A 23,185-nucleotide genomic window follows, 5' to 3' on the forward strand; every position below is an offset into this window, starting at 1 on the left:
TTCTGTGCAGATGGTATGGGTTCTGGGCTTTGTCACCCCTTCCCCGTGGGCCTTGCATCCTTTTCGGGGAGGCGAAGGGGCACGGGGGTGGAGCCCATGTGTGTGCAGAGTGCCACCCCTGTTCGTGGGGGGATCCAGCAGGAGGGCTTCACCCCAGGCCTCTCACCTGTTAGCTGACTTTGCTGTAAGAAAAGCAGCCGGGTGTCTGGAGGCCCAAACCTACCAGAGACGGATTCTCTGCTGCTGCACTGGTTCAGTCCTGGGGGGGCCGGCCCAGAAATAATTGGGGAATCTTTAGTGTTGTCACAAAGTTGTCTTGTCCGATACACGGAAATCCCTTCCAAATTCACACACGCTTTGTCTCAACTGCCCAGGCACACAAAAAGCTATGAACACCCAGAAGAAGCCAGACTCTGTAGCAGAGATGAGGATGAAACGCCCAAACCACACGCTTCTGACCTACAAGACGGTGGACTATGTCCACACAGGACTTTCACTGTCTTGAACAAGGTGAACACATTTTCCCCCCCAGGGGTGGCCGAGACAGATAAGAGAGCGCAGACAATGCCCCGGAACAGCCGGAGGAGGCTACAGTAACCACCCGCCGGGTCCTGTGAAGTTCTGGCAGCCTTGGATTCCGTCCCACCGCCCAAGTGTTGAAAACTAGCATTCTTCCATGTTTGATTCTACATAAAATTCCTCGTAAAGTCAATGTTCCAAAGACGGCGTTTTAGAGATCTGGGGGCAGAGGTGGTTGTGAAGTGGCGCAGGTAAAGAGGAGCGACAGTCTCCAAACTTCAGCTCCCAGACACGAACCTTCCCTGTGATACAGGAGGCTCCGCAGCACAAGTCCCCGTCAGAGCGGCCAGAGCCCAGGCCTGCGCGCGCCCGGGAGCGCGCGCCCGGGAGCGCGCTCCCACCGTCTCCGCCACCTGGCGGGCGGGGCCCGCACACCTGCGTGGCGGAAGCGGGAAAGCGCCGATTGGCTGGGAGCTGGCCCCTCCCCTCGGCCTATCTCACCCCACCTCGACTGTTGCGCAGAGCGCGACGTGTAACTCGATTGGTGGACGTGGCGGGGGTGTGGCAGGCCGTATCGTCCGCCCTTGATTGGGCTGCGGGCGGGGTACCGGGGGCCGACCAGGATCTGATTGGAGAGCGTTCTCTAGTCACAGCCGTGAGCGCATCGCTGGGCTCTGATTGGGCAACGGGAGTGGGAGGCGGGGTCTGGGTTCTTCCTCCGAGAGCCCCGCTCGTCCTGTCGGCGGTCGGGCGTCTGGGTGCGGCGATGCGGAAGGTGGTGCTGGTCACCGGGGCGAGCAGGTGAGGCCTGGTGCGCGGTCGCGGCGGCGGGACCGGGGGCGGGTCCGCGGTGCCTGGTCCCGCTTTCCCTCCTGCCGCCTGGGCTCTGACCCAGCGAGACAGGCCGGAGGGGCACCGCGGGTTAAGGCAGTTTCCAATGTCTGAACCCCAGCGGCGTCGGCCGAGCGCTCTGCCAGCGGCTGCTGCAGGAGGAAGACGAGCTGCACCTGTGCTTGGCATGCAGGAACCCCGGCCGCGCCGAGGCCCTCCGCGCTGCGCTGGTGGCCGCCCGGCCCTCCGCCCAGGTGAGCACCGTGCAGGTGGACGTCTCCGACCTGCGCTCGGTGCTGCGGGCCGCCAGGGAGCTCAGGCACAGGTGGGCCTCTCATTGACGGGCTTTCTCACGTGGGGTTGTGCAGCGTAGCCACTGACAGAAAGAGAAAGGGCAGGAAGTCCTGGAAAGGAACGCCTGGGCGTAAGAAGTGATGCTTAGGAAGTCCGTTCATTGTCCTCGTGACACTGATAATTTAATGAAGATTGATACAGGAGTGCACCCTGAGTGTGACTCCTTTGACACCTGAGTGCATTTTCTACCTCTTTCCTCCTCGGATCACCAGGTAGGTCAGGCAGGTGCTGACATGAGAGCCTGACACAGAAATGAGAGTAATGTGCCCAGGAGGGTCACAGGGCTTTATACTGCAGTGCTGGTCCCAGAACCCAGGTCTCCTCCCCAGTTCTTCAGGGGAGACATTTAGTTATCACAAATGAGTATGTTAGTATCTGGTAGGATATTTAGTGATTTAGCCCCAATTTAAGGCAGTGAGGCTTCGGGGGAGAAGGAAGCGCCAAAGTAATCAGTGAGTTGACTGGCCCCAGGCCGTCCTGTTAGCGAGGCGTTGTGCTCAGTGAATTCTCCAAACAGCTGTCCTGGACGTGGGTGTCGTCGTCCAGATTTGGGGAGTGGTGGTTGATACAGACTCGGGAACATGTGACCCCACATTGTAGCCATTGGAAGCCACCGTCAGGGAGGGACACCCCCAGGGCTGATGCTCCTGCCTGGTGTCTCACCTGCAGGTTTCCCAGGTTAGACTGCGTGTACCTGAACGCCGGGATCATGCCCAGCCCCCACCTCAACGTCAAAGCGCTTTTCTCCAGCCTCTTTTCAAGGTAAGTCCCATTGTCCAGACACCCTGCTGGCGAGGAAGGTGTGTACTCTTCCCCTTGTTTTGCCCTGGGCATGTTAAGTTGGGGGGCAGAGGAGGCATCGAGAAGAGTAGACCGAATGAGTAAAAGCATCGTCTCTTGAGGGGACAGTCACGCGGCATGGTTTCGTGTTGTGCTGGGCCCCACAATGTCTGGGAGCGGAGCCCCTCAGGATCAGGCAGGGGCCTCCGGACTCTGGTCCCCAGGAGGGCGCCTCCCTGGCAGGTGCTCTGACCAGCAGCTGGGGAAGCTCTGAACACTCACTGTGTTCCTGGAGTTTCTCAGTACAGTGTGGTGGCTTCTAAAATGTTTGACCCCAACCCGCTGGGAGGAAGCAGTCTTGTCCCGTGACCTAGAGTGTGTGTTCACACACAGAGGTTCTTTGGCTTTAGTTCCCAGTAAACACTCAGTCCCTCACTGGCATTGAGCTCCTCCACTGGTCCACAGCACACACTATTAATAGTGTTCCCGCTCCGAGAACGCCCAGTACGAACCATAGGCATCCAGATGACTCAGCGGGGGGCCAGGAGGTGCAGCAGGCATTGGTTTGTCTGGGGAGGACCCTCCTCGGTGTAACTGTTGTCCCCAGAGATGTTGACTTATATAAGCTGATTTGCAAAGGAGTGGAGCAGGTTGCAGCAGGTTCTCAGAGGCTCGGGCTCCTGATGGCAGCATGACCTGTGGTGTGTGAGTACTTCCGGGGCGAAGGAAGTGTCCTTGTGCCATATTTGACAGAGTCGCCCAGGATCTGGACGTGGGGTTTGGGGCAGGGACAGCAGTGGGGGGGGGGTCTCTTCAGGGTCTCCAGTGGCGGGAGCTGAGAGTCACGCTATCTCTTCTGTTTCAGAAACGTGATTCACGTGTTCTCCACAGCTGAGGGGCTGCTGACCCAGGAGGACAAGGTCACTGCCGACGGGCTCCAGGAGGTCTTTGCCACCAACGTCTTCGGCCACTTTCTCCTGGTAAAGTGCCAACCGGCTGACACTCAGTGCTGGGGGTATAGTGTGTTGCGGGTGTTTGATCTTTAAGTATTTAGGTAGGACGCTTACTCTGAAAACCCTGGTTCCCTGCCATAGCCTGTCGCGATGTGCTTTTTCTTTTGACGTTGGCTCTGGAGAGCAGAGGGAAAGGAGAATGAACACTCAGAGGCCTTCAGAGATGATGCCCCGGGCGCACAGACGGTCCCCCGCTGGTCTCGGAGCTGGGTGTGGCCTCAGGTGGGAGGGTGGCCGGCCAGCCTTTACCCAGCCACCGTTCTGACCCCTGAATTCCCGAGCGCTGCACCTGTGAGCCGCCGTCCTGGGCACGGGTGTGAAAGGGAGCAGAGACGGGCACTGCATTTGCTCACTCTGAGCTCCAGCCTCGGGTCCACATCATGGGGCTGCGTCACTGTCTAGGTTAAGTCACACCCAGCCGTGTCCAGTGGCCTCGCTTTCCCCCCAACGCTGGGCTTGCTGCACACAGTCCGAGTCTTGGCACAGACTCACCCTGACTGTTCTTCATAGTGGACCCGTGTTCCCTGGAAATGGGACCGCCTCTTTGAGGAGTAGCCTGTATTTGTGATAAAGTAAGGTATATGTGAACAGTGGGATACTAAGACACCGTGGAAAGAAACGAGGTCAATACTTTGCACTTGGGCAGGACAGCCTGCTGGATTTTACCATCATGGTGGCCGGGTGCCGTCTACCCAGTGGGACCTCGGTTGTGCAAATGACAAAGACACGTGTCCACACAGTACACGTGCACGTATAGAGTGTGTCGTGGAGTGTGCAGATTGGGGACACCACTGTCTTTGATCTGGGTGCCAGGGCCTCGGGGATGAGTGGGAGGCTCACCTTTCATCATGTCCTTTATTATTATTATTATTATTTTTTTTAATTTTGTCTCATTCTTTTTTTTTTAAGATTTTATTTATTTATCTTTAGAGGGGAAGGGAAGGAGAGAGGGAGAGAAACATCAATGTATGGTTGCCTTTCGTGCATCCCCTGCTGGGAGTTGGCCTGCAGGGAACCAGCCTGCAACCCAAGCATGTGCCCTGACTGGGAATTGAACCGCGATCGTCTGAGTCGCAGGCCCGCACTCAATCCACTGAGCTACACCAGCCAGGGCCCTTTATTATTATTTTTTAAGTCGTACTAGTTTTTCAGTCAAAAGTTAATTAAAGTACGAAGTCAGCACGGGTCGGATTCCTGTCTGGCCATTCAAGACTAGGTGTTCAGAGTTTTAAAACTAGGTGTTGGTATCTGCTGTTTCCTGTACCTCGTGACAGTCCTCTTTCTTCGCCCTCTGGATTGTGGCGTAGGGGGGATGGTGGGTGCCCACGCGGACCCCTGGGTGTGTAGTTTCTGCCGCTTTTCTCACTCAGGTTGGTTCCGCGGGGCCTGGCTCTCTGGGACGTGCCCCCCCCCCGCCCCTGTCATGGTGGGTTTTTGGTTTGTCGGGAGCACGTCCCTCCTGATGCCATAAGGAGCTTCGAGCTCACTCTGTGTGTTTCCCGCCCTCGGCCTAGAGCCGGCCGTCCTCGGAGGCCATCTGGGTCCCGTGTCCCTTGTTGTTGGGGTGGCACATTCGGCCAGCAGCGCACGGATGCCTCTGAGTGCGCAGGCCTGAGTGTGGACACATGTGCACAGATCTCCACATGTAACCATCGGCCTCTCAACCGAGGTGAACATGAGGCTGAGCCTCCTCTCATTTTCCCGGGATGTCCCTCTCCTGGGGACCGGTCTGCTGCGTTCCAGGAGACACTACAGTGGTTTCAGAATGTTGGCTGTGTCCCCCCGCCCCACCCCAGGGGACTGTGGTACAGCTTTTGTCCTTCTTTCCCTCACTCAGGTTCGGGAGCTGGAGCCGCTCCTTGGGCCCGGGGACAGCCCGTCCCGGCTCATCTGGACGTCGTCCCGCAGCGCCCAGAAGTCCAACTTCAGCCTGGAGGACGTCCAGCACAGCCGGGGCCGGGAGCCCTACAGCTCCTCCAAGTACGCGGTGGACCTTCTGAGCGTGGCCCTGAACCGGCACGGCAACGGGCAGGTGAGGCCCCTGCTGGTCCTGGGCCGCCGCGGGTGCCTTCGAAGGCACAGTGTGGTCTCTTGGGCGGGGTCTCTGGGAGGACAGGGAGGGACTCGAGGGACACTGGTGGTCGATGTGCACGAATGTCGCAGGGCCAGGAAAACAAGCCTCAGACCTGAGGCGTTTGGGGCTCATTCACCAGCCTGTCGTCTGCAAGAGCCACAGTGTCCGTCCCCAGCAGAGAGGCAGTGACAGCACCCGTGCAGCGTTTCCCAGGCCACACGCTGTCCCTGAGAGTGTGGCACCTTTCCCGTCACGGCAGGCTGGGCCCGAGGACACGGATATTTGCAGAGGTTGTCCTGTACCCAGAGGTCACAGGACGAGTGAAGGGTCCGGCCCAGGCGGAGGTCCCTCCTTCCCCCTGTCTGGCTCATTTGGGTGTGTCCCTCGTCGCCCAGCGTGCAGCTGCCCTGTGCTACCCCCCCCCCCCGCCCCCCAGTACTCAATGTGCCCCCGTCCCTGCTCCAGGGCCTCTTCTCCAGCGTGGTGTGCCCGGGGACCATGCTGACCAACCTGACCTACGGGATCCTGCCGCCTTTCGTGTGGACCCTGCTGATGCCCGTCATATGGCTGGTGAGTGCACGCCTGCCCGGCACGGCCTTCCTCCGTGTCTGGAAGCAGTTCTATTTGGGACCAGAAAGGTGTATTTGAAGGTTAGGAAATGATTTAAGAAACTGAACCTGGATGTGGCAGAATCCCATGGCACTTGAGGTCTGAAGTCACCTAGATAACCTCGGCCCCCCCAGCTGACCCCGCAGAGTCCCCCCTACATGTCTCCTTCTCCATGCGGGACCATGGTCCCTAGGCCCCAAGGGTCCCAGGGCTGCAGCTGTGGGAGACCTGGGCCACACGATGGGGACCTGGGTACCCCGAGTGCACCTTGGGGTCCCGTGCATTTAAAGCCCCCAGGTCGGGACGAGTGTGTGTCTCGTGACTGTGGAGCTGCGTGCCTGCACTGCTCCGTGGTTTCAGTGCCTTTGTCGGGACGGCGTGCCCTCGGCACACTAGGAAATGTGCTTCCTTGTGGGGCTCAGAAAGCGTGTCCCTCCGTCACGCCAGCTGTGGAGAAAGAGAAATGGGCCTTTGTGTTGCAAGGGGCTGACTCGGAGTGATGGGGGTGAAGTGGTACTTCTTTTTCAGACTTCCTTATGTTCGATGAGGGGAAACTCAGGCTGTGTTTTTGAACGTTCAAGAGAGGCGGGCTGTCGCGACCTTGTCCCAAACCACCGCACGGGGGTGACTCTGTCTTCTCTTTCCCAGATGCGCTTCTTCGCAAACGCGTTCACCCTGACACCGCACAACGGAGCCGAGGCCCTGGTACGTCGCCGGTCCGTGGCTCGTCCGGGTGTTCCTGATGCAAACTGTCGGCCCCCCGGGAGCGTTCTCTGTCTCGACAGGAAGGACGAGAACATGCTGTGTGGGCAGTCTCGGCTGCTCGGGCTCGGGAGTGGCAGAGGCTCTGTGCAGGGCGGGACTTGCAGGGTGGTGCCTGCCATGGGTCCCTCAGGGCAGGAGAGTGCGGGGTGGCCGGGCGGTCGGGGGGCTTCCCCGGGGGTGGGGGCGCACCTGTGGGGCAGGAGCAGCGGCAGCCGCGCCCAGGGCTGTCCACGTCGGGTCCAGCCGCTCCTCTGTCCTGAAGCCAGAAGGCAGGATGGAGCTCCTTCCGGACTTTTCTGCTCGTTGGGATCCTTGAGGACCGAGTGCCATAGAATGCATACACAGTAGATCCTTTGGTCGTGGCTGAATTAAGAGAACAGGGAAGCACTGACGAGGGTGAATTAATGAGGGCGTCTGCCGGCCGCTCCAGCCTCGGTAAACGGGCTGAGATAGACGCAGTGGCTGGGACGCGGGTGGACGGTAGAAGCCAGCGCTTTCAGATTCACCTCAGTCCTCCACGTGTTTGCCGAACTGTCGGGGACGTCAGTGAGCGGTCCCTTCGGGAGGGACGTCATGGCCCCCTGTGTGTCAGACAGGGACTCGAGCCCAGAGGTGTGGGGCATAGAAGACAGGGTCTCCCTTAGGAGCACTGTGGTGGGCGGTGAGTGCTCTCGGGGTGCTCGGAAATGGGGGGCACTGGGGCCGGAGAGGCTTGACCGGGGCGAGAGGGTGGGCTGGGTTTGTTAGGACGGGCAGCCGGACCCCAGTGTCATGCTGGAAATGTAGCAGGTGCGCGACCCTGCGGTAATTTCGGGAATGGTGGTGGGTGTGAGCACTGCACCCACATGGGCTGAATTCTGCTCACACCCCGCCTCTCGGGTTCCTGGCTGCGACCCCGTGGGTGCACCTTTTCCCACGTAGTCTCTTCTTGTCTGTGGAAACTAGCCGGCCTCGGGGATTTCTGGTGTGTCTGGAGCCAGGCGCCAGCCCCGAGGCCCCGGCAGCCTCGGGGGCCGTGGGCGGGACAGAAGCCAGGGCTGCCTTCCCTCTCCTCGCAGGTGTGGCTCTTCCACCAGAAGCCGGAGTCCCTCAACCCTCTGACCAAGTACCTGAGCGCCACGACCGGCTTCGGGAGCAATTACGTAACGACCCAGAAGGTGAACTGTTTGCCCCACCGCGTGGCTGCCCCTGCTCTGATGCCCCATCTGAGGCCTCCTGGCTCCCTTCCCGGGCCTGCCATCTGCCAGCACTGCACTGGTCGGTCCCCTTTCTGGCCGGGCCTTGGCACGTCCTCTGTGCCCCAGCGTGGCCCTTACCTGCCTCTTTCAGCTCATTGGTTTCTCCTGCTTGCCCTTCAGGTCTCAGCTTGTGTCTTGGTCTCCGTGACCCTTCAGGCAGGGTCGTCAGTGCCTCCATGAGGGGCGTTGCTGGCAGCTCACTCTGGGCCGTGCGTGTTCCTTCCGCGGGGGCCCTATCTGAATGTCAGCTCTTGGGGGGTGGACTCTGCCCCCTTCCCAGCACAGGCTGCACGCTGGATGAGACGGAAAGGGCCTCGGAGCGGTGTTGGCTCCCTCCTAGTGCGGCCCACCCAGGGCAGACAGCTGTTGGCTCCGAGGGATGGGCGTCCTGCGGGGGTGGGGGCCGGCGCTGCCAGTTGCAGACCGCACCGACTTCCGAGCAGAAATCGAACCCAGAGGGGCCGCTAGGGGGTGAGGAGACTCACCTGGACCACACAGACTGCTGTGTCTGCCGTGAGTGCGGTGTATTCCAGCCGCCCTTTCACCGGCTTCCTGTGGGAGGCGCTGTTGGCTCATCTGGTCTCAGCTTGGGGCCCTGTCTGCCCGTCAGCGGGGTGGGAGACCGGGCGCTCCCTGCTTCCCATGGCACCTGCCCCTGAAATCACCGGCTGCCCTGCAGGTTTCCCGGAGCCTGTTCCATGGGGCATGAGGCCCTGGACGGGGTTCCAGAGAGTGTGGGCAGCGAGCAGGCGTGAGGGTCTCGACCTGTCCTGCTCCCCCGGCCGGTGGGCACGGCCGGGTTCCCCGCAGGCTGCACGTCCACTGCGAGGACGTGTGTGTCCACGGTCTGCCCTGGAATTCGCAGGTTGTCCTGGACTCTGTGACTTCCTTCTTCACCGTTTATGTAAGACGTGGTAACACCCCGAACCCTCCTCGGGGACACTGGTAGCTCAGGGACCTTCGGGACCCTCGGTTTGTCCTAATGTCCTACTTGTCAGTCTCGGGAGAGTGGCCTGTTCATTCAGGGGAGGTGGGGCTGAGATCCGCAAACTGAGGTATTTCAGCAGCAATTTGTGGAGCTGCATGGAGGTGGTGTTTCGGCCTTGGGTGAACGCAGGCCGGCCCTCCGTCCTGGGCTGGCTGGGGCCTGCTGAACCTGCCCCTCGGTGAGCGGACGAGTGTGGCCGCCGTTTCCAAAACGTGCGCCGGTTTCATCCGGTTCCCAGCTCTGCGGAGAGAGCCTCTGTTGGAAGCTCAGACTCTGTGTGGACCTGGGAGGGGTTGTCGCGTCATTTGCAGACAGCGTGTCGGCTGGAGTGTGACCTGCGTCCTCAGCAGCGGGGCGGGCGGGGTGGCGGCCGGGCTTTGTCTGAGCAGCTCCACAGGCGTCAGCCGCCCAGTGCCTGTCACCGCTCTGCTGCCCCCCTTTTCCTGGCTCTGCGCGCAGTCTGGCAGGAGGAGTGAGGGGGTGCCCCTTGCTCTCTGGGGTGTCCTGGGTGTCTGGGGATGGTGTGCGTGCGGGTGCTAGGCGCCCGTGGAAGTTAGACAGCAAGGGACCCTTCGGAGTGTCCTCCTTTGTCCTTCCTCACGTCCGAGTCGGTCGGTGTCTTCCGTGACCGTCGTGGGAGTCGGGGGCTGGCAGACCTGGGGCTCCCCGTCCAGTGGGGCGTCTGTGGGCTTGGCGAGTGTGGGGCCCTTCCCTGCTGCCGCTTCTCCATTCCCCCCACACTGAGCACCTCCCTTGTCCGCAGCGGCTGTCCTGCCGTGTCCCTGTCCGGCCATCCTCGTCTCTGATTCTCTTCCAGATGGACCTTGACGAGGACACGGCGGAACAGTTGTACCGGCACCTGCTGGAGCTGGAGCGGCACGTTCGGGCCACCGTCCAGAGCCCGGACTAGCGGGGGCGGGCGGCCACGGGACACGCCCACCTCCGTCCTCCCTGGCGTGCGGGCAGTGTCGTCGGGGGTGAGCGGGGGCCTCCCGCGGCCTCCCTTCCCTCTGAGGCCCCGGGCGCCTGTGCACTCGTGAGGAGCTTCCTCGGGTGACAGGTTGCTGCGCTGGTTTCCCGTGTGGTGTCCCATCACACCCTGGGAGTTCCCCGCATTCACCTCCTCTGTCTGTGGTGCGTGTCCTGCCGGCCGGAGCCCACACGTGCCCGGGACATGGAGTGGCCTCCAGTGGCCGAGACGCGGGCCCGCCGGTCCCCCTGCTCCCGAGGGAGGGTCACGGCCACGCTGAGTGTTTCCTGGGGGCACTTTCTCAGGTCTTTCACTTCATTCTTGCTGCTGCCTTTAACAATCCTGGGGTTCAGGGCCCTGGCCCCCCTGCAGGTGCCCATGCACTCAGGCCCGGGAACTCAGGGACGGGCACGTTTGGGCCACTTCCGGGGCTTCCTCCCTGTTTTGAAAAGAGTCCGGCTGACATGGCAGCTGAGGTGGCCCGACCCCGCACTGTGCACTGGCTCATTGCTGACCACCTGGTTTCCGTCTTTCTAATGTTTGCCCAGGGAGACTTTTGTCATTGGTTTTACAGAGATGGGAGGGGGTGGGGGGCAGAGACAAACACTGAGTGGTTGCCGACCGGAACTGAACCCGCAACCTTTTGGTGCATAAGGTGACGCTCCCACCAGCTGAGCCACCCAGCTGCTGGGGCTTCACGCTCACGTCTCACTGGACGTGAACTTGCCCACGATTTGTTCACATTGTCTCTGTAAAGTTTTCCGGCCGAATTGCTGCTGGTGGCGGCCATGGTCAGAGGTTGGCCCAGACTCCACTTCCGTGACGTGAAGACAAACATGCTAAAATGCTTAATTAAGGTGTTTTGACCCCAAACATAACCCATACCTGGGATAGAATAAAGTGAATGAAGTTTTGGATGAGTCAATAAAAATGAAAAATCATATAGAAATAGAATTGCTATGTATTTTGAAATACGATTTTTCTTTTTGTCACTAAAGGTGTTTTCAACAAAGCTCAACGTTCTGCATGGGAACACGAGGGCTGGGCACTCTGGGTGACGGGAAGCGAGGCCCAAAGGTGGGTGGGGCTGGGGAGCAGTGACATGCAGACACCCACTCCCTGGTCTGTGCAGGGCAGAGCCCCTCAGCTCCCTCTGTCCCTGGGGGGAGCGCTGGGTGCCGTGACATCTGTGAGTGAGGGGAGAAGGCATCTCTGAGCACGGTGACCCTGCGGCTTCTGCCCGAGGCTGGTGCGTCGAACGTGGTGGGTGGCCCAGACACTGCTGGCAGGAAACTGAGTGAGCACCTGATCTTGTGGTGACACGTGAAATGTGATTGGACTCGGAACAGGCGACCAACTGCAGGTGGACGTGTGGCAGGTCTGGGTCCCCCAGGTGCCTGGGGACAGGAGCACTGTGCGGGGAGGAGCACGGAAGGCGTGTTTGTCTCGGGCCACAGACCGAGGTGGACCTGGATCAGTTTTGTCCGGCGCAGAGACCCAGGCAACAGCCACGCTCCCACTGCCATTGTGGCCCGGGCCCTGGCCTCCGGCTTGGCTGCAGGAGAAAGACTGGGGCAGAGTGGAGAACTCAGCCCCGGGGGGTCGTGATGGAGACAGCGGGGTGTGAGGGGGAGGCCCAAGGAGGCGCAGCTGGTCACTGTCAGTGAGTGCGTGCCCGTGGCCGGTGTGGCGCCCTGGTGCTTTGCTTCTTGGAAGGGAATGTTGGAGGGAGCACATTTCTCCTCCACGTTTCACGGTGAGGCTGCAGGTTGGGTGTGAGCCGGCTGGAGGTGGGGGCGAGAAAACCAGCAGGTGCCGCTTGAAAGGGAAGGCCGAGAGCCGGTGGTGGTCAGCGAGCCCCCGACCCCCTCTGGTTCCCAGGGAGTCCCTGTTCTAGCCCCGGCTGCGACCAGGAACAAGGGCCTCCCGTGTGGCCAGCAGGTGGCACCTCGAGTCTCAGAAACTGGGTGGCTGTCCTGCAGACTCACATTTTTGGCGTTAGCAACCAGCACAGGCAGTGGCCTCACTTGCCCTCAGAAGCCTCGCTGGTGTTGTGGGTTCAGTGAGAGGGAGAATCAGGGATCGAAACGAGATGGAGACAGAGGACACGTCCCTCTGGGGACTGTGAATGGCACCGGATGGTCACAGAGGAGGTGACTGAGAGACCGCCCTGCCCTGGGTCGCAGGGTCCCCGTGCCCAAATATCTCCGGGAGACTGAGCACCCTCTCAGACTCGGGGGGCACCCGGTGCCGCAGGTACCGGGCATGGGCGGCCCTGGCAAACAGCTGGGGGAGGGAGGATGCTGAGGGCTCACTGTCAGGGTTTCCCTCGCACCCCGTGGCCCTCGGGGACATGGGTTTCCCGGTGCTGTGGTCCGGCTGCAGGGTGGCGTCTCCAGACCTGGCCTCCTCATCGCAGACCCCTCCGAGGTCTTCTGCGGGGCTGGCCCCGAGGTCTGGGTGTGTGGGCTCAGTGCACGCAGCTCGGTCCGCAGGCTTCTCTTCTGTGACGTCCGAGGCTGCGCTGGTCTGGGACGGTGACGGCAGGTCCTTGGGACCAGTGTGACGGGAAGGGGGCTCCTGGGACCCATTTTTGTGTGTTCCTCGCTTGGGGTTGGTGGTTGCCGGTGCTCTGGGAAGGGAGGCGGAAAGAAGCAAGTTCTCTGACAACCGACGAAGGTGCCGTAGTTTGAATTTTCGAGTTATTGACCCACGGCCCCTTCATGTGGTGTGAGCTGGGGCTGGTGGAGGGAACAGTGGGGGCGGTCTCCGTGCTGGAGGAGGGGCAGCGTTTCCTCAGGGAGGGAACGGTGGGCAGGGACAGTGGGCAGGGGCAGCGGGTAGGGGCCTCTCACCTGCGCCCTGAGGCCCGTGGGGCCCCGCGCCTTTCTCCCTGTGCTGGGCACACGGCAGCGTCCCCTGGTCTCTGCTGGAACCCGTTCCTGAAGGAGGCGGGGCACTTGCTCCTGATGTCTGCTTGGGGTGGGTTGAGTGTTACAGGTTGACTTGTGCTCCTGCTCCTTGTCATACATTTGGGTCCTAACTCCTGGGGCTCTGAATGTGACATTTTCTGGAGACAGGGCCTCTACAGAGGTGACTAAGTTAGGATGAGGTCACTGGGGTGTCCCTAGCCTGATGTGACTGGTGTCTCCAAGGAAAGGGGTGTTTAGAGAGAGACGCATGCAGAGAGAAGGCAGTACGGGGGCATGTCTACAGGCTGAAGACAGGGGCCTGGACAGACGTCCTCTCTTGGCCTCGGGAGAGCAGCCTGTCCACACCTCGGTCTTGGGTCTCTGTCCCCAGAGCCCACACTGCGAGTCCTGGGGTTTAAGCCCCAGCCCGTGGAACCTGGGTGTCCCAGCCCTAAACCCGAGACGGAGGAGGAGGAAGAGGAGCCAGGAGCTGGCTCGCTGAGCCAGTGGGCAGGTCGCCAAGTCACAGCGGTGACGGGACACCAGCAGAAACTTGACTGGGCCGTGTTTACCCAAGCATGTCAACCAGTATCTGGAAATCCCTGATCAGAGGTCTGAATGGGCTGGCCGAGGAGGCTTTGTTTGGACGTTCTGTTTGTCCAGCACTGTGTTTTCAAAACGAAATAATCACAGGTGTGAGCGGGGAAGGGAGGGTGGGGGGACAAGAGTCCTCACGAGTCCCACGCTCGGCCTGCCCCAGGCCGCCTGTCTACACCACGCTTGTGCCGCTGATGCCGGGGGCTCCGAGTCCATGTCCCTCCCTGTGGTCACTTCGAGCTAACGGTCGCCTAGTGAGTGGCTGTTGACCAGGCATAAAAAAGAGGCGGAGCCCACTCAGCCCAGGTGCAGCGAAAGGAAAAGTAGAAGAAAAATAAAGCAAGACGGTAGGCAATGAAGGGTTTAGTGAGAGAGCCAGTGGGCAGACTGGGGTGTGGCCACTGCAGGAGGGGCAGCTGGGGGGTGGGGGGTGGGCTGCAGGGTTCCAGGGCCTGGCCCTGCCCCTCCCTGCCCCGCCCCCCGGGCCCTGGGTGCTCACGTTGCTGCAGCCTCTCCCGCTCTCTGTGAAGCTGCCTCTGCTCCCAGCTCAGCAGCCGCAGGTGGTACAGGCAGGTGCGCTCCAGTCTCTGCAGGTGCTGGTGCAGCCTGGCCTCAGCCTGCTTGGCGTGTCTCCTCTCCAAATCCAGGTGCCTGTGCAGCCGTTCCCGGGCCATGTGCCCCTCCATGGCCTCACGGCCTGCAGACGGGGGCGGACCAGGTGCTCCTGGGCACCACGGAGGCCCTGACACAGCACAGCTGGGAGATGACCCCAGCTTTCCTCTGATGTCAGGGTGTGGACTCTGTGTATTTCTGACTCCACTCCGACCTGGGGGGACTCTGCTCTGGAGAGAAATGCGTTTCCAGGGGACCCGGGAGGGTGGAGTGTAAGTTGCTCCCTGGACCCTCCGTCTCTTTGCCAGTAAATCAGTGACAGCAGACAGGTGGGCCCTCCAGCCCCAGCCCCGTGCCGGCTCTTCTGAGGACAGAGGGTCCCAGTGACAGGGTGGTGCTCCGACTCTCAGGGAGTCTTCAGGTTGGTAACGGGAGCCAGTTGGAAAGTTGATCTTTCAGAAAGTGTGAAGGGTCACAGAGCACAGACCTCCAGAACAGGGGGCATCTGGGCGGCCCTGGGGGCCCCTCTGGGACAGAACACGGCTCCTGGGCCAGAGCTCGGCTGTCTTCCCAGAACTGCCGCCCTCTCCACCCCGAGGACGAGCCCGGGCGACTTCTCACCGAGCTCTGCAGCACTAACAGGCAGGGATGCTTCCCCCACGCCGGGCCCCTCACAGTACCATGAGCCCTGTGCTGTGGGGGTGGGGAAGGAGAGTTTCTATCAAAGCCCCTTGCTTTGCCCTCTGAGCTTGGACGGGACTGCTGAGTTGCGCTTACCTGCAAGCCCAGAGTTTGCCACCAGGAGGCCGCGGTGCCTTGGGGGCCTGGGGGAAGGAGCCGTTTCCTCCAGTCTGCCCTGGGCTGGTGCTGCTGCCGCGGAGTGTGGGCTGCACGGAAAAGCGCCCCACACCCCTCCCCGCTCAGGAATGCGGGCTCCCAGGGCAGGCCCGTCCCAGGCCCCCAGTGGCTCTTCTGGGAGGTGCCCGCCCTCCAGGACTGCCCCCCCACACCGTGTCCATGGGAGCAGAGAGTGAAAGGAAGCAGGAGAGTCTGAGCCCTCACCCCCCTTTTCCTCCGCTTCGCCATTCCCCTCCCCTCCCCCACCCTACTTCCCAGCAGCCAGCTCAGGCCCAAAGAGGGCACCGTGTCCTTGCTGCCCTCAGACCCTCAGACCGGGCACGTCTCCGTAGGGTGGGGGGCAGGAGGGGTCTGCTGATCTGGGCCAGTGGCTCACGGGTGACCGGCTGGCCTTCCAGGCCTTCCAGCTGCGCTTCCTGGGTTTCCCTGAGAACCATTCAGGTTTCCTAAGCTGCGACCACAGGCGAAGGGAGACTCTGTCCCCTAGGGGACAAGCTGCAGTGGTCCAGGCCACCCAGACTGTGGAGAACAAGTAGTGCTGATGTCCCACAGGGTTTGGTAGTGTCCCCAGAGCTTCCTGGGCAGAAGCCAGCCCGGCCTGTTACCCGCTGTCACCCCAGCCGATGGGCTTTACCAGGAGACCCCTGCGGGGAGACAGGGCCGTCCCTCCCCTCCTTCCTGTGACTGGATCCCCTCCCCCAGAATCTCAGTGCTGCCACCCTGGTGGCTCCCTGCAGGGTCACCAGACTGAGCAGGCTCCTCGGCGTCGTCTGAGACCTTGACAGGACCCAGCGTGTCCCCGCTCCAACCTTGGTGGCCACTGGAGCCAAGGGCAGCAAAGGACGTCCAGGGAACCTGTTACTCCAGGCCACCTTGAGAGGACGCTGACAGGCAGTGTGCAGAAATGGCCCGAGCGTGGTGGCCCTGGGAAGAAAGTGGCAGTGGGACCGCAGGGACTCCAGGGCCAAGTGAAGGGGGCGGGTCACAGGAGGGAGCAGAAGCCGTTGGGAGACTCTAGGTCACATAAGGTCATGCTTCACCCGAGCAAACACGCAAACACGAAACCACCGGCAGGCCCGGAGGTGGCTGATGGCAGGTGAATGTCCCCCTGACAGCCACGGGTCTTGTGAGCAGAGGACAGCAGGCTCACGGATCTGGGCCAGCCAGAATGTTGTCCTGAGGAAGGACGCTGCCGTGTCTGTCCCTGCCAGTCCCCGGACTCAGAGGGGTGCATATTGGGAGGGGAAGAGACAGTGCCCACCCACCTCCACCCCATCCAGGGCGAGAGATGGGACAAAGACGGAGCAGGCCACTCTCCTTCGCTCCATCCCTTGCACTCCAGTGAGGCAGGGGCCAAATGTGCGTGAGCTCGGACCCTCAGTGCAGACTGGCCTGCAGCACAACCAGAAATGGAGGCCGGAAATGTATCGAATCAGCCCCGATGACACCCTCAGGGGGCGGAATGCAGAGAGATGATGGAGGGAAGCCTTTATTCCAGCCTCTGAGGAAGTCATGGGTCTTGGCCGCCGCCCTCAGCCCAGGGAGGGACTCACGGTGGCCCCAGGGACACGGCCCAAGCCCCTGCTCTGTGTCCAAGTCACTGAGAGAAGGAAGACCAAACACCCCAGGGTCACGAAGACTTTGGAACAAACTGCACCTGAATCTCATCAAATCTGATGTCTCACGCTCCACGTCCAGCATCCTGAAGAAATCGCAGGAGAGCCAGAGAACGCCAGACCGGAGAGCGGTCTCTCTATTGGAGTCTGGTTTCTCTGGCAAATCAAGAGCGAGGAGGTGACATGGATAATGCGCCCCTTGCAGTCTGGGGAGGAAGCCACCGAAGTGGAGGGTGGGCTCCTCCAGACCTGCGTCCGCACACCGCTGTGGGAGGCGCCTTTGGGACGGGGGGCGGGGCGCATGGGAGCCGAGCACGGGTGTTCGAAGCCCTGTACACGTTCTTGCTAATTTTGCCGGTCGCGATCACGACGCGGCGCTTCGCTCATCAAATCCCTGTGGGTCAGAGACCCGGCCGGATGTCTACACCGAGGGAAGCTCGTGTCTGCTCTGAAATCGTCCCGCGAAGCAAGACAGAATTCCAGCGCGAAGGGCTGTCCGACAAAGTGACGGTGGCCAGGATCTGGGCACCAAGGGGCTTATTAGCGGAGTCTTCCTGACTTTGGAAATGCTTTAAATTTTCTGTAATGAGTAGTTCCCATTCTTCTGGGACAACCAAATTGAGGGAAACGTATCATATTCCCAGGAGTGACGGTCATGCATTCAGCTGACTTTTCCACAGAAATAACGTAAACCAGGAGGAGATAGCAGACTGTCTTTAGTGCCTTGAAAGAAACTAAGTGTTTGACCTAAAATTTGATACACAGGACAATGAGGGCATTTTCAGACAAGTCATCGGAAGGCAGAGTTTGTTCTTCACTGAATAAAGCTCTGTAGGATGTACTTGAGGTGGAAGGAAACGTTCCCAGAGGCGGGCTGGAACGGAAGCGAAGAGACGGCAGACCGTGGGGGCGTCTGAGGGAGGCCAGCGGCCCCCCTGCGCCTGGGGCACCAGACGCAGAGGCGGCTGCAGGCGGCCGAGCCGAGTGGCCGAGTGACCCGGGGCTCCGTTCCTGCCCAAGAGAGGGGTGAAGACATCAGTCAACATGCTCCCTCCATCAGGTGAGGTCCACGTGGCCATCCCTCGGGTAAGTACGAACAGGATTAAAGAGAGCGAAAGATAGGGCAAAAAGAACAAAGTAAGATGGGAGTCTCCATCGAAACGTAGCAGTAATTACGTATGCAAGTGCCCGAGTGGTTGTGCTAAAAGTCAGGAATCGCCAGACTGGCCGCTGGACCCCGAAACGCCTATACAAACGTATGGGAATGCAAACAGTGAAATCCTCTGAAATTCCTCAGTTCCGCGACGGTGGCTGAGCTCACCCAGATGTTTTAATGTTGCTTCCCAAACCCAGACCCGAGATAAAGAGGTGAGAATTGAAATAACTAAGCAAAGGTGGACATCCCGCACCACGTGGAAAACGCTGATCCACCCCGATCCGTAATTAGGAGACACGTTTAAGAAGCAGGCGGGGACTTCCGGCCCAGGGGGAGGTGTGGGTAGGCACACTGCCCCTCCTTGCACAACCAAAATTAAGGACAACAAAAATTTAGAAACAAAAAAACAACGAGAATGGACAGAAAATTGAACTGTATGGAACTATGACAACCATTCATCCAGACTGATAAACCAGGTGAAAACAGGCAGCAAGATAGACGGCGCAGCCCAGGGCCCCAGCACCGGGAAATAAAGCCTAAAAGCACCGATTGAAAACACCTGTGGGGGTTGAGGCAGCAGCGGGAGAAACCCCCAGCCTCACAGGAGAGTTCGTTGGAGAGACCCACAGGGTCCTAGAATGTACACAAGCCCACCCACCCGGGAATCAGCACCAGAAGGGCCCAGTTTGCTTGTGGAAGCTGGAGAAGTGACTGAAATCCGGCAGGGAGTGGAGCAAGTGTCATTGTTCTCTCTCAAATCCCATCCCCACATACAGCGTCACAACCCAGCGACGTGGGTTGCTCCACCCCGGTGAACACCTAAGGCTCTGCCCCTCATATATAACAGGTGCAACAAGACAAAAAAAATGGCTGAAGCAGAGGAACAGATCAAAGCTCCAGAAATAATACAACTAAGTGACCAAGAGATAGCCAACCTATCAGATGCATAGTTCAAAGCACTGGTGATCAGGATGCTCATAGAATTGGTTGAATTTGGTCTCAAATTAGATTAAAAAAATGGAGGCTACACTAAGCAAAATGAAGGGAAATGCACAGGAAACCAATAGTGATGGGAAGAAAACTGGGACTCAAATCAATGGAGTGGACCAGAAAGAAGAAAGAAACAACCAAACAGAAAAGAATGAAGAAACAACAATTCAAAAAATAAGGAGAGGCTTGGGAACCTCCAGGAAATCTTTAAACATTCCAACATCTGATTTATAGGGGTACCAGAAGGGGCAGAGGAAGAGCAACATGTGGAAAAGTTATTTGGACAAATAATAAAGGAGAACTTCCCCAATCTGGCAAAGGAAATAGACTGCCAGGAAATCCAGGAAGCTCAGAGAATCCCAAAGAAGGTGGGCCCAAGGAGGAACACACCAAGGCACATCTAATTGTGTTACCCAAGATTGAAGATAAGGAGAGAATATTAAAAGCAGCAAGACAAAAGGAGACAGTCACCTACAAAGGAGTTCCATCAGACTGTCAGCTGATTTCTCAAAAGAGACCTTACAGGTGAGAAGGGGCTGGAAAGAAGTATTCCAAGTCATGAAATCCAAAGACCTACAGCCAAGATTGCTTTATCCAGCAAAACTTTCATTTAGAATGGAAGGGCAGATAAAGTGCTTCTCAGATAAGGTCAAGTTAAAGGAATTCATTATCACCAAAGCCTTATTATATGAAATCTTAAAGGGATTCATCTAAGAAAAAGATAAAAAATGTGAACAGTAAAAAGACAGCAAACTCAAAGTTATTAACAGCCACACCTAAATCAAAAGCAAACTAAGCAAACAACTAGAACGGGAACAGAACCACAGACATGGAGATCACATGGAGGGTTAGCAACAGGGGAGTGGGAGGGGGAGAGAGGGGGGAAAGGTACAGAGAATAAGTCACATAGATGGTGGGGAGAAAACAGACAGGGGGAGGGCAAGGGTAGTGTGGGAAATGTAGAAGCTAAAAAACTTGTGACACACGGACATGAACTAAAGGGGGGGAAGGTGGGTAGGAGGGGTGTGCAGGGGGAAAACGGGACAACTGTAATGGCATAATCAATAACACATAGTTTTAAAAAGCAGGCAGGATGTGGGCATCTGAACAGCACCAGGCCACCTCACCCCTGTGGCAGCATGTAGACGCTCTCCTTGCCCTATAGGAAGGTTCCAGAAGCTGCCGAAAGGTACTTCTGCTCACGATGCATCGACTTGGACCTATTCAGAGGGCAGTGTGCTGTTTTTCTGCGTGGCCACGTGTCCCCCAAAGCTCCCGGGTGTCGCTGCTTTGGAAGAAGAAGAGGAGTTTAGTTATTCTAGGAGGCGCCTTGGTCTGGCGGATCCTGCAGAGACTGGGAGCTCGGAGTCGCTGACGTTCGCCCCGTGGTGTGGGACGGCGGGGACGGCGGGGACGGCGGGGTGTTCTTGTATAGCTCTGTCTCGTCCTGCACGGTGGGACTCACTCAGGGCTAATGTGAATTTTTTAAAAAGCCATATTTGTTTTTTTAAAGGTTTTATTTGTTTATTTTGAGAGAGAGGGGACGGGAGGGAGAAAGAGAGGGAGTGAAACATCAATGTGTGGTTGACTCTAGTGCACCCCCTCCTGGGGACCTGGCCCACAACCCAGGCATGTGCCCTGACTGGGAATCGAACCAGCAACCCTTGGGTTCCCAGGCTGGTGCTCAATCCACTGAGCCACAACAGCCAGGGCACTAATATGAATTTCTTTAGGTTCAATTAGAAACAAAGCAGGAGCCCACACGGGCAGGCACCCTCTTAGAGAAATCCAGGTGCCCTGTTTGTCCGGCAGACACCAGTCTATGAACAGCTGGGTCTGAGGGTGGAGCTCCCCTGATAATGTTCAGGAGCTGGCCCCTCACCCTGGCCGGGGTGGCTCAGTTGGTTGGAGCATCGTCCTCTAGACCAAAGGGTTGCGGGTTCTATTCCCGGTTGCGTGCGAATGAGAGGCAGCTGATCAGTGTCTCTCTCCACCTTCCTCTCTAAGGCCATGAAGAAATGTCCTCAGATGAGGGTAAGAAAACAAAATCTGCCCCTGGCCTTGTCTTGAAATTGCCCGGGTTACCCATCCTACTGTCCACTCCCCACCTGCCCTGCTCTGCCCTCCCCTGCCCCCCACCCTCCCTGCCGTGGGGACCCCCTGGGGGGGTCGGGGACGTCCTGAGAGGAGGGGCAGAGAGACTTGTCTCTGCAGAGGGACTTGGGTGTGTCGTTGCTGCTGACGTCACTGTCATTCCCACGTCCCTCAGTGCCCACCGCTCTTCCAGGGCTGTCTGAAACCCTCCGTGCCCTTGAGCGAGGCAGGTGCCTGATTGTCCCATGGAGTGCAAACGCCTTGAGAGAAGGGATTTTTTTTTCTTCAAAAATCCACGTTGGCTTCTCCGAATGCAGCTCGGTGCCGGGCTCCTGCTAGGCACCCAGTAAATGTTTGCCGAATGGGTGAGGGTTAAGCACACCTCCCTGAGCACTTGCGTAACTCAGGCTTTTAATTTTCCTGGTCAGTTAGTAACCGAGAGCTCTTCAGGGCTGCTCTCGTCAACCTGGAAGAAGGGGTGTGTTTCTAAGAGAATGCGGCGCTCCTATGGGCATTTCTCGTGGGGGCTCAGGCTGGGGGATCCCCGTGTTTGTGGGGGCGCTCAGGGGGGTGCGGGTCGGTGCCCTCCCCCCACTCCCCGTTCACACTCCCCCTGAACCTGGCTCCTTCCCCGCTTATCGCCAAGCTTCCGGTCCTGCCTCCCCGTGTTTTATCTTGAAGTGAACAGGTTCTGAGATGTCGGGCTTCCGAAACCCAGTAGCCTCGGCAACCAAGGGCATGGCAAGTGCCGGGAAGTGGGCCGTGTCGGAGAGTGGGGTTTCCCCCTGCGTCTCCCAGCGCCGGGGGACAGCTGCGGCACCCTTATCAGGGGAGAGCACCCCCCCATATCAGGGGCCGCTCTGGGATTCGGCCCCCACCCCTGCACACCGAACGCCCCTGCCCCACTCTGAGAGTCCCCGGGCCACCAAAACAGGGCCCCACAAACCAGAGATTTTAACACCATAGAACTGTACTCTCCCAATTCTGAAGGCTGGAAGGCTGGAGTCAGGTGTGGTCAGGGCCATGCTGGCCCCTCAGCCTCCGGGTGGAACCGGCCGCCCCTGTCCCAGCTTCTGGGGGCTCAGATGCCCCTCGGCTTGGGGCCAAATCAGTCCTGTCCCTGCCCTTCTCCTGGCCTTACAAGGACATCCGTTGGCTCACAGCCCCTCTCATGCGGCGTGACCTCACCTTAAACGGGTCACATCGGCAAAGGCCGTATTTCTAGACAAGGTCACGCCATAGGTGCTGGGGTTAGGACTCATTCGGGGCCACGGTTCAGCCCATTCCGTTAGGTCATGTGACCTGATTTTTATTTCCATTTTTAACAAATAGGTAGCTTGAATATTCTTTAAAAATGGCTGTTATCTTAATGTTTATTATAGTCATTATGGGGAGATACACAATTTTAATGGCCATTATCCTATTCATCTATTGTAACATCTCCTGTTATTAATCTATTGTAACACCCCCCCATTCTTACGTGAAAGGCGTGAAATCAAGTGGGGAGACGCAGGAAGATGGGGAGACCCCAGAGTTCAGTGTGCTCCCCTCTTTACAACACGCTGTAGCCGAGCCGTGGAACAGAACCATTGGTCAGGTGTTCAGGCGAACGATGACCGGACAGCGTGACCTGGACCTGAGGGCCGCTTGGTCCGGAGTCGGCAGACACCTCTCCACCAACGCGGGGCCATCGGTAGTTAAAACCAGGGACAGAAGAAATCAGACCCGCTCTCCACGCAGCAGGGTCAGGGGGGCTCTCAGCAGGTGGGGTTAGAGACTTTCTTGTGTGTCGGTGTCTACAAGGAAGGCACAGGGTCGTCCAGCTGGTCACTGGAAGAAACCCAGTCCTCGGGCAGCGGAGGGGGCATTTTAGGGGGCATTTTAGGGGAGGAGAGGCGCCCTGCTCTGAAGCGCCTGCATGTCTGCCTCGGCCCCCCTTTGGATAGCAGCACCCCTCCTCCAGGACCAGAGCTCTGACTATAGTTCAGCAAAGCTCGCGGGGATTCACTGACACCTGAGGTGGCGGTTGTCACACAAAGAGGGTCGGGGACCGGGTGGGAGACGAGGATTAAGGACAGTGACTTAGCGGGTGAGGGGTGTTCACTCTGAACCACCAGGCTCTTCAGACGCCCCCTGCGTGGTCAAGGCGGACACACTGTCACCAGAAGCCCCGGAAGGACAGCAGTGACGATGCGGCATCCATCGCCTG

The 23,185-nt window shown here is 59.0% G+C and overlaps 2 protein-coding genes across 5 annotated transcripts; one reads left to right on the forward strand and one right to left on the reverse strand.

Annotated features, from left to right (window-relative positions):
- The first annotated feature begins 1,224 nt into the window (after window positions 1–1,224).
- On the forward strand, window positions 1,225–11,090 carry HSD17B7 (hydroxysteroid 17-beta dehydrogenase 7). 2 transcript variants are annotated; one of them, XM_037035195.1, is made up of 9 exons: window positions 1,225–1,320; window positions 1,472–1,675; window positions 2,374–2,466; window positions 3,350–3,464; window positions 5,335–5,529; window positions 6,037–6,141; window positions 6,829–6,885; window positions 8,004–8,102; window positions 9,989–11,090. In XM_037035195.1, exons 1-9 carry the CDS (start codon window positions 1,286–1,288, stop codon window positions 10,079–10,081), a joined length of 996 nt encoding a protein of 331 aa, XP_036891090.1. In that variant the 5' UTR covers window positions 1,225–1,285; the 3' UTR covers window positions 10,082–11,090. The 2 variants fall into 2 exon arrangements, with proteins under 2 accessions (XP_036891090.1, XP_036891091.1); XM_037035196.1 differs by lacking the exon at window positions 1,225–1,320 and having other exon boundaries at window positions 1,590–1,604.
- Window positions 11,085–14,371, reverse strand: CCDC190 (coiled-coil domain containing 190). 3 transcript variants are annotated; one of them, XM_037035197.1, is made up of 3 exons: window positions 14,150–14,371; window positions 12,997–13,083; window positions 11,085–12,773 (listed from the first exon to the last, which is right to left on the reverse strand). In XM_037035197.1, exons 1-3 carry the CDS (start codon window positions 14,334–14,336, stop codon window positions 12,217–12,219), a joined length of 831 nt encoding a protein of 276 aa, XP_036891092.1. In that variant the 5' UTR covers window positions 14,337–14,371; the 3' UTR covers window positions 11,085–12,216. The 3 variants fall into 3 exon arrangements, with proteins under 3 accessions (XP_036891092.1, XP_036891094.1, XP_036891093.1); XM_037035199.1 differs by having other exon boundaries at window positions 12,997–13,114; XM_037035198.1 differs by having other exon boundaries at window positions 12,997–13,117.
- Window positions 14,372–23,185: the final 8,814 nt, after the last annotated feature.

The sequence above is a fragment of the Sturnira hondurensis genome, unplaced genomic scaffold (assembly GCF_014824575.4).
Source record: "Sturnira hondurensis isolate 20B ecotype Veracruz unplaced genomic scaffold, ASM1482457v3 Scaffold0022215, whole genome shotgun sequence".
Lineage (NCBI taxonomy): Eukaryota > Metazoa > Chordata > Mammalia > Chiroptera > Phyllostomidae > Sturnira > Sturnira hondurensis.